We start from the raw sequence: 10,250 nt of genomic DNA on the forward strand, positions 1-10,250 counted from the left end.
GGCATGTCATGGAGCATAGAGCTCGATTTCTTCATTAAGGGGGCACATGAGGGCCCCCTTAATGACGAAATCGCGCTCTATGCGCCATGAAGTGATAAGAGTGTGCATATATCAGCGCTCCAAACGGCATTTGGGACAAGGCTCCCATGCCTCACCCTACATCTTCTAGGGCGAGGTGTGAGGGCCTTGTCCCAAGTTACTTGTCCCAAGTAAAGATGAGGCGTAGAGTTCTCTGTTTGAAGCTAGTTTGCATATTCATATCTGCGTGGAAGCTCGCAGCTGAGGGCCACATAACTGCTCAACAATCGTGGCTGTATGCACACAATAAAAGCGCTCGTGCTAGGAACTGAATGGCTTATGCAGCAAACCATTGTCTGTTTCACTCTTCCTTAGACTCCAACAAAAACAGGAACAGCAGCAAGCAAGCTGCAGGGACTCTAGTGGCAAACGGAGAGAAGAGAGAAAAGTAGCAGTAAGGGGTGCAGCAGGCAGGGCAGTCGCAACCGCAGAAACAGATAGCGCTGCTACACCAGCACGTGCGGCTGGAGCCATCCCTTCTCTCGAGCCATCCCTTGTTGGGCGACCAGGCACACGAGAAACTTTGCTGCTTGAACGGAGGGCATGCCAGATGTAATTAGGCAGCAGGCAGCCAAGAAGGAATACATGGAACGAATCCAGGCAAGCCCTTAAAGGGCAAAGTAGGTGTTTAGCTATATTCTGCACTGTTGGAGTGTGCATCAGAAGGGGACATCGACATAGTTGCTTGCTGCGTTGCTTGGGCAACGTGGGTTCCAGCTTACGATTGGTTTGCCGCTGTCCGCATTAGCCGCAGGCTCTCTGTCCACTGTGCAAGATGCATTTGGACTGGACGGGACGTCAGCCGCTTTTGAAGAACTCTAATATTAAGTCTCTGCAGCGTACGATGGTCTTTTAGTACGATCTTGGGCTCCCGCTACACTACGCTTGACGTCATACCTATTGTTGACCTTCGTTACACCAGAAGTAGCACTGCGTGAAGTGTAACGAGAACCCTACGCATTAGCCGACCGCCGTCGTGAGTTACATCAGAGTCTAAGCAATTCAGAGGAAAGTCCCTCAAATGCAGCTGACCTCTACTCCAGTCTAAGGGCGCACAGCGCACAGTTGCCCAAAGGCCTGCTGTAAAGTTAGTCCTCGTTCCTGTCTGAGGGCAGTCGCGAGCTGAAAAAGAGTCGAAAAGCTAAGATAAGAGTTTCCAAAAAGCACTTGGCCTCCTCCCCAGTCACCATGTAGACTAGGGCGGGCGGTCCAAGGGTCTGGGTCGGGGAGAGGAGATAGCTTGAACGAGTTGCAACGCACCCTGCTGCAACTCGCTCTGCAAAAAAGCTCCACCGAAATAAGCACCCACGCCATTTTTCTACATGCATTAACACTATAGACGATTGTTGAGCACTTTATATTATTTAGCTGTTGCTTGGCTCTCATCAGGCGAGCTGCGCGTAGTGACCAAGATACACTAATACGGAAGCGTGGACGGAGTTAATGCATTTAGCCTCGCACGTGTCCATAGCTTCACTCATACTATGATGGCACCACATCAGTCCAGAAAGTTCGCCCTTGCTGTTAAGGCGCCACATGCCTTGGTTAGTCTGTACCACAGCACACGCCACTGGCCATACACTGAGCTCTACAGCAAGACAAGGAGATGATGAAGGGCATATTTGAATTTAAAATCATTTCTTCGGAAGTGTTTTTTTCAACGGAATGAAACGCTTCGTAGAAACGAATAGCCAGTGAATCTGCCTAACTGCCACACCAAGGCAATGTAAAACCGGGGACGAACGGTTGTTCGTGCACTCCTCAACCACAAACGGGCATCTCGGAAGGGAGACAAAATGTGCACTGCCAAAATTTTTGCGATTTTCTGAGCTTAAGGCAAATATCAACGGTAGTAGTAAATACTATCAGCGTTTCAGCCACCGCATCCCACTTTTTGGCTGCAGCTCTAGGGCTTGCCGACGCGAGCGGCCAACGAACATACAATCTGCTTGAAGTGTGGTCGTGTAGAGCATGTTCTAGTTTATCCTGAACATATAAGATGGCGAGATCTACACCGAATCCCCCACAGTCGGACAATGTGCCGGGGGGGCATTTTTTAGTGGACATGTTCTTCCGTGGCGCTGTTCAGTTCAAGGAGGCTCTTCTTAATGGCAATCCAGTAGCCGTGGCTACCGTGTAAGTTTGCATATAGCGGAAGTTAGCTCACCTGATTTCAGCCGGAGCCTGTCTCTACACCATTTCCATGAGTCTGTTGACGTGGTGCAACTAGGTTGTGGCGTAAGGCGGAATCGCATCACCCGTCCAACTGCCCGCCTATCCGTATCGTTCTTGCAAATTATTACTATTGAAATGGACCAACTTATAACATAAGACGCAGCTGTGAGCATGGCAGAGGACAGGCGCCTGCGCGAGCGTGTTGTACACTTGCGCCGGATTATGTGAAGAAGATAATGCTCGTTGTTGCATATGTTTTCCTAGGGGTATCATTTCGTTCCTCGTGCTAACCGTTGCGGCTCGATGTACGTACTCGCTTCGGTCATCAGCTTCATCGACGGATCACAAGGTAGGCTTACTAGTGACAATACAAGCGGGATCCCTCCATGTGTGATTCTGGAGTATATGTAAGAGTGGAACTCGTAACACAGTCCGCAAATGCCTTTCCATACTGGGTGCATCTCAGAAAAGCACAAATAGGCGTCGTCGGAAAGCTTCGGGGAGTGTGACCAGCACCCCCACAAAGCAGGCAGCAAGTCCCCCAGTCCAGACGAGGAAGCCGCCAAAGAAAGCAGAATGTGAAACGGAAGCTTCGTCAAATGCATCAATGGCGAAAACACTAGAGGAAGCGCATTCACAAGAGATCGATGCAAACCAGCCACAGGAAGATGGAGGCGGAGATTGGTTTGTCGTTGCCAGCAAGAAGAAGCCCAGACCGAAGAAGGCGTAAACAACTCTGGGTGTAAGGGGATGTTGACTGTTCAGCTTTTTTGTACAGACGGCACCACATCGTTTCGCCTAGTACAAGGACCCAGCACGTCCTTTTTTTTTCAGTCCAGTTGATGGCCGAGGAAGCAAGCCCTTCTGCATTGCACGCACGTGTGCGAATCCCCTAGCACGCGCTTCGTGCATATTTGCGCCATTTTCCAGTCCAGAAGCCAAGCATGGGGCCCGAAGGATGCCCGCCGTGCTTGAGGCGTCAATTTCGTTCAGAGCTCCATGTCCTCTACATTAGTCTTCCATGAAGTGAACTGCAGTAAATTGCTTCCCACACAGTTTTTCACTTTATCGGATGGTTTTGGATGTACCCGTCTGTAGGTTAGCGCAGGCTGTCCAGCTGTATATCGCAGTGGCGGACACTGTTCGACGCCGACAAACTTGCCGCACCCGAAGATACAATGATTGATGAATTGCTTGTGAATATCTGGGAGCTTCTGTGTTCCTCTATGCTGGGGGGCCGGAATAATAGGCTAGTTAGCCCCTAGGGCCAATCGGCCGAGCAGGCTTCGACTGGCAGGCAGCATCAATGATGCAACCACGGCCATTCGCCCACTGGGAAACCAGATCATCAGTTCCTTCTTTTTAGAAACTTGAATCCTTCAAGAACCATGTTTATGCTTTCTAGTGTATGTCTTTTTAGCGAATAGCTGGAGGAATGCACCAATCTTAGACGTCAAGAGGACCACATTCAGGAGCTGAGCAGGGCTTAACTCTTTAACTCTGTTGATCCCAGGGACCTCTATCATCTCAGAGCAGAGCGTGCACTGGTTATGCGCATATGTGAAGGGCTCGTATAGCTCCCCGTACTGCAATATTACTTCGACCGGGTGAAGGCGATCCCGGCAGAGCAAGGCGGAAAGAGTCGCCTTACCCGCAACACTTGTCCATCACGACACGGCAGAACCACTACAGATAGGTGCTCCACAGGAACACGTAGAGGCCGCTTCACAAATGGACCAGACTAAGGAGGTTGCCAGGTTGGGGTGGTAGTTGAAGTGGACACAATTGTCCTCATATATTTGGGTGCACAGCGGCTGCCACCACTAGTGTTGCAGCGGATTGCGCATGAGAAGGGAGACGAGATGAGGAACCTCCCGCGATTAGTGGAAATCCAGATTACAAAGATGGAGATGGAACAACATTATTGGATCAGCGAGCTGGGAGCATCTTTAGGAGGAGGTGCATTGGCGTACTTGGTGCGCGAAAGGAAACAGGCGCGGATATGGCTGTCTGGGCACAAATGAGGCGAGAAATGCTACAGCGTTTCTGCACTACTAGCCTCTTGGCTCGAATCCGGTCGCAGTTAATCAGTGGCAAGGGTACGATACAAACGATACACGGCTTACATTGGGAAGAAAGTCGAACGAGGAGTAAATATGTCTGCAGCTGAGCTCGTCGGATACTTTTGGGCTAATTTACCAACTGACATGTGCAAGGCCCTAACTATGGAAGCCACTGTTGAGTTCAAGCAGGAGACAAGCCTCCGCGGACCCAGCAGGACCAAGATGTCTGGGGAGAATCGCAGGAGACTGGAAAAGGAGGCGGCGAGAAGTGCAGCTCAGCCTAGGTGGAGGGCCAGGGCCGATCGATATCTGAGTGGCGCAAGTGTCAGTGACCGCCGTCCCTCCACAGTTAACGAGGGAGTTTAGGGCGTTTTCGGTGGACGGGCACAGTTAACTTGGGAAAGGGCTGCCCTCACGTGAGCAAAGGACTCGCAGGTCAACCGAAACATCTTAGCCGGTGTGGTGATGAAGACCGCTACGCTTAAGAGTGCGCTACTCCGCCCAGGCTGAGGTAACGGTACTAGGAAGTGGTCAATAAACACCAAGCGGTCAAGCTATATGAGGAAAATACCTAATGTTGAAGGAAACGAAGGGGAAAAGGCACCACACGCGAAGCAATACCCCATGAAAGAAGACGCAAGAGTCACCGAATTCATAATTAAGTAGGCTTTATTATGTGGGAACAATATAGAGTGATGACACCAGTGATGGGCCCAGGAGGAATTGCACACTTCGACTACGTGTCTGACCAGCAGAAGTAACGCCTGGCGGCGTTACTGCTGCTGGTGGTCACAGAGACCGACTATAAGAGACAATACAAAAGGGAAGTGCTGGAAGCTACGAAGTGACGAGTAGACTTCTCTGAAGGTCGCAACAAAGCAGTGCACGGACGGGGGAAGTTGTAGAGCGCAGCACTACAATGCTGCACAGGAATAGACTTAAGAGGCCGTATAATACGAAATAACTACAATTAAGGTCATCTGTAAATAAACCAAAAACGAAGCCTAATAGCGAACCAGGCTTCTGGATCAGGCTTAGGGAGCACTTCCGTTAGGCCCAGGCAGTATCGATGGTCCAACCGTGGCCATTCGCACGCTGGGAAAACAGATAATCAGTTCTTTCCATTGCAAAAATTGGATCCTTAAAGAACGATGTTGATGCTCTTTAATGCAATTTTCAGCATCTCTAGCGAATAGAGACAGAGATGCGCCTATCCTATTCAGCAAGGGAATCATATGTCGGAGCCAGAGCAGGGCTGAGATCAGTAAAGGGGGCTGCGCAAAGTGTGGAGTTTCATGACCATTCGAGGCATTGCTGATAAAAAATCTTCATTCATGGGAGGTGGAAAATATTTCAACATTCTGGAGTTGTTAAGTAGGGGTAGGATCCTTTAAGGGGCCCTCACAGCGTACGAACCCCAACGGAAGACATTTGCCACAAACTTTAACGCGGGGAAATTTTGCATTTGTTTACAATAAAATCCCGTATAGCCATGGTGCGTTGCTTTGCATTTAGAGAGGAACGCTTGTTCTTCCGCGTGGAGTGAAGGGCTCTGCACTCTAGACGCTCTGCGTTCAGTGGTTGCAAACCGAGGTATGAGGGTCTTCATTATTCTGCTCAGGGAAAGGCAAAGAAGACGCGCAAATTTGCGGCAGTGAAGCGTACAATTAACCCGAAGGATCAACGGCTGTAAGAAACTAAGCTTAGCACGACCGCAATCGGTTGTAACCCCGCAGACGGGATGACAGCAAGCGTGTGACATGCTTCTGGTGCATCTCGTCTGCTTCAGGCAAAATAAGGAAGTAAAGAAGCAGAAGAGGCGAACGGAGAAGGAGACCGTTTTAAAGGAACAGTAAGCCTGCATTCGTGCTGTGTATTGCATCCAACAGACGCGTCCAAGCATAAGCATCCGGGAGCGGCCTGCGTGCGGAAAACGAAATAGAAACGACGTTGAACGTATGCTTCTTCCTGCTGTCGCAGCGTCCAGCACAATCCCGATCAATTCTTTAGCTACAACACAAACCTGGTGCCTCCATATCAAGTGCTGGTGGACACAAACTTCATCAATGGAGCTATCCAAACCAAGCAGGACGTATTGCAGGGCCTTATCACCTGCCTTGTAGCAAAATGTAAGCATTCATGAGCATATGAAATAACATAGGGGCTCTCTTAAATGGCGTGCCGATAAGCCTTTCAAAGAATGCCTACAGTTGCCAGCTGTACCTGCTGTGCTGTCCCTTTGCTCAAGGCGATGTATGCGTGACAGACTGCGTGGTGGCCGAACTCGAGAAACTTGGCCATAGGTATCGGTTGGCCCTTCATCTGGCGAAGGATCCGCGGATAAAACGCCTCAAGTGTCTGCATTCTGGGACGTACGCTGACGACTGCATCGTGCAAAGGGTTACAGAGGTATGCTTTTCTCAGGTTGTTGAAGGACAAAACGTATGTGATTTCCTTTTATGCGGGGACGCATGGATGCATCTGCATGTGCGTTTCAACTGTCTGATCAGCACAAGTGCTATCTGGTGGCAACAAATGATAAGGATTTGAAGCGTCGCATCCGCAAGATTCCTGGTGTCCCCATTGTGTATTTAAAGGGGCGTACTTTTGCGGTAGAACGGCTCCCAGAGGCAATCACCGCACTGCCTGCTGCCAAATCAGCAATCCCAAAAGTGTGAAGGCGGATAAGAATGGAGAAGCGGGAGAGGCTGAGGACGCATTGCACACCTGCTACAAGGTTGTATAGCTTTAGTTTCGCGGATAGCCTGTAGATGCCTGAGGGGTAGTCTGGCAGCTTCCAGTGCCTCGATTCTCTGGGTTCCTCTGCTTCGGTGTTTTGCTGGATGGGTTGTTGCTGCTCTGCGGACTGGGTAGTGGCGACCACAGCAGGTCTGTGGGCAAATTAACTTGACTGTTTTAAAACGTTTTTGCATGAGAGTCGGTGCCCAACAAGGGTTTTCGCGTGGTACAGTTGCAAACACGTTTAGAAGAAGTTACCGACGGGAGGTCACCGCAGCTTAGCCAAGCCTGTCGTATAAGGATTGCATCACGGAATTAGCAGCACTCGTATAAGATAACGGTGTAACGTAGACGCGTTTTTTTGATGTCGTTGTTGCACTGCAAGCAAATTATCTGCAGTTTAAAACGCATTGCCTCTGTCCACCTTTAAAGGGCCCTTAGGAAGCAAGGGGCTCGGCCAGAACATTGGTGTGTACCAGCCAGCCTTCGTGCGATAGCATTGCATTACAAACCCAGAACAAAGCACGAATATCAGGGCAGTTACAGCAAAAGATGCTGCTGCAAGATGTCGCCGCCACCAAGCGTTGCCCTCAGAGAGTGAACTACCCTCTGAGTTTTTCTCCGGGCATACCTTACTGGCACTTTTATTCTCGTCAAGGCCGGGTACGGCCCCGCAGCTGATTTGCTTATTTGAGACGGGAAATTGTGCAAGGAGGAGGGCTGCCAGGGAAGCCACGGTCGAGCAGCATGAAAGAAATAACCCCTCTAACATGAACTGCGCTCGCGTGGTGGGGGCCAGCAGCACATACCGCATGTTAGCTTCGTCGTAACCCGCAAAAGGTACTGAGTGAATTACACTAAAAATCAAGCCGCCGCTGCACAGCGTGTATGCGAGCACGCCACCTAACGGTACAATCCACTGATTCCTGCGAAGCAGCGACACCCCCTTTAGGAACAACCACAATGCCAACAACAACAATATCGGAAGCAAGATCAACAGTAGAGCGCGCTTCGTCTGGCCTTGAACCTGGTTATCTTCTCGGAGATAGTTGACTGGTCTGCATCCACACGCACCACACATTTTCCTTGACAAACAACCGGCATGGATGGCCGAGTCCCAACGCGAAGGGGAGTGGACCCACTTGATGGACCAACTCATTAAGTGTCATGACCTTCAGCGGTGAGGGATTAAATAGAACTGCTTGCCTCTTTGTGCGGGCATTCGCCCATTCAAGAAGGCGTTGTTCCGGTGGAGCTTCATTCTTGAAGCGTTGTAAGAGGAATAACTGGCTTTCAGTGGGGGAGAAAAAGTGAACTTTTCCGCGAATATTGTCACGCTTTTGCTGTTCAAGAAGCTTACGTAACTTCTTATCTTCATCGTCATCCCATCCATCCCCGAGTGCGCCGTCAAAGAATTCCCCAGCTACTATTCGGTGGCGTGCAGCAGATAAACTCTCTCTGGATGCGTGTGGGGCCGGAAATTCGGCTGCTTCAGCTGAACAATGGGGATCAGTTATTTCCTTGCTACTGCAAGAACCAGGGGACACTGTGGGGGGCAGGTGCATAACTATGGGGATTTGCATCGCTGGATGAATCGCGGATATTCCAGCTCCATCTCGCGAACCAATATTTACAAGAGCAAAGAATACCGGCAAAGCGTCTTCATTTCCTGGTGATGTGTCTGAACAACCAGCAAGTGCATCTGCAGTGCAGGTTTGACAAAAACAATTTGCAAGAGGGGCAAGAACCAGCAAGCACGGCATGTAAGGAGCAGAGCCACAGGAGGAACATCTAAAAGGCACAATGTGAACACGCAACTGTTTCCCCCATCTTCTCACCTGAAAGTTTGTAGGCTTTCGACACTTCGCCAAACGCAGCAAGAGCAGCTGAACAGTCCCTGCACCTGCTGCTGAGGTCTTGCGCAATGTCTTCCGTACGCCCCTCTATGAACGTAAATAGGACGAACATATGATATGGACGTGGCCCTCCAACACTCCAAAGTGGAACCTCCGCTATTTGATCTGGGTTTAAAGGTGAAGTGAAACGGTGTAGCGGCATCCGCTTTATGTCATGGGCTGCAATTTCCACACTGGACAGCATAAGCGCGTGAGTAAGGTATAACATATATTGAAATTCAATCAGCCCATCAGCAGAAGACTGCCGAAAACGCAGTAGGTCTTGCATTGCACGTAGTGAGTCAGACCTCCCGTCATCCTGTTCACTGATGTCTTCGGTAGAAGCGAATGCACTTTCGCCTACAACTTCCAAGATGTCTCTATTATGCCTGTGACTAATGACGCTGTTTACCAGTGGATCTTCCTCTGGAGGTCCTGAAGTTGGCAGTATGCCGGATGGGCTACTTGCAAATGCCGGCCAACCACAGAAGCCCACGGCAAGTGAAGACAGCGTCAACAGCCGCCACATGTATACATGAGGCGGCATTTCCCTGAGATCTTCCCACTTAACCGCTCCGTGTCTTGTTTTTGGATAGAAAATTCCACACAGAGACCGTTCCCCCCAAGTACCAGTTCATGGGATTTGTTCAGGGAAGAGCTGCCGCGGCATATCGTGGCATTTGCTGGAGATGATATTCAATATGCGTCTCTAATTCAAAATGGGAAGGATGCTTCTTCGTTCGTTGCATTTTCTTCAAAAGCCGGACGAATCACCCGGGCGCCGCCGACTCACGCTACGGTGTGTGTATTGCTGCGCACTACAATGAGAATGTGTGGTTCTCTTAGACATGAGCGCGGAATATAAATTAAATTCTAAAGATGATTATAATAGTAATATTGCCATTATATATGAAAATACTGTGAGTCTGATATATTTTCGAGTAAATTTGCAGAAATGCAGGGGGAGCAGGAACGCCCGCCATAGGGTAGCTCTAGGTCGTCAAACTTCAAACATTGCTTTTCGAGTATGCCTTAAAGCAGCAGATTTTCCCAGCTAGCAGGTGAAGAGGAAGTGAATGTGGCACGCTTTATGTGGAGGAATGAGAGGCGGATAGTAGGTTTTTGTAAACCCCAGTTCCCTCGTGTGCTGGTGTCGTGCGTGAGCACAACATGTAACATGAGTTAGCGCAGAGTTAGCTCAGGAGCCTATCGACGGCTTTGGCATGCTGTGCGTAAGCGCCTGCAAACGTTATACAAGTTCGTTACGAGGCAAAGCATGCAGCAAAGGAAGCTTCCCTGA

At 49.9% G+C, this 10,250-nt stretch overlaps 3 protein-coding genes across 3 annotated transcripts; 2 read left to right on the forward strand and 1 right to left on the reverse strand.

Moving 5' to 3' along the window:
* Positions 1-2,143: 2,143 nt before the first annotated feature.
* Positions 2,144-2,983, forward strand: EMH_0022350 (uncharacterized protein; the record flags this gene model as incomplete). The annotated part of the gene is made up of 3 exons (XM_013496620.1): positions 2,144-2,214; positions 2,518-2,602; positions 2,720-2,983. 3 exons carry the CDS (start codon positions 2,144-2,146, stop codon positions 2,981-2,983), a joined length of 420 nt encoding a protein of 139 aa, XP_013352074.1.
* Positions 2,984-5,808: 2,825 nt separating this feature from the next.
* On the forward strand, positions 5,809-6,994 carry EMH_0022460 (rRNA-processing protein FCF1, putative; the record flags this gene model as incomplete). Its single annotated transcript, XM_013496621.1, has 6 exons — positions 5,809-5,811; positions 5,938-6,005; positions 6,106-6,168; positions 6,297-6,445; positions 6,565-6,725; positions 6,827-6,994. The coding sequence occupies 6 exons, from the start codon at positions 5,809-5,811 to the stop codon at positions 6,992-6,994; spliced, it is 612 nt and encodes a 203-aa protein (XP_013352075.1).
* A 1,054-nt stretch (positions 6,995-8,048) lies between these two features.
* EMH_0022570 (uncharacterized protein) lies at positions 8,049-9,023 on the reverse strand (the record flags this gene model as incomplete). Its single annotated transcript, XM_013496622.1, has 3 exons — positions 8,049-8,113; positions 8,416-8,736; positions 8,894-9,023. 3 exons carry the CDS (start codon positions 9,021-9,023, stop codon positions 8,049-8,051), a joined length of 516 nt encoding a protein of 171 aa, XP_013352076.1.
* Positions 9,024-10,250: the final 1,227 nt, after the last annotated feature.

Source organism: Eimeria mitis, genomic scaffold (genome assembly GCF_000499745.2).
Source record: "Eimeria mitis Houghton genomic scaffold, Emh_scaff22, whole genome shotgun sequence".
NCBI classification, from domain to species: Eukaryota; Apicomplexa; class Conoidasida; order Eucoccidiorida; family Eimeriidae; genus Eimeria; species Eimeria mitis.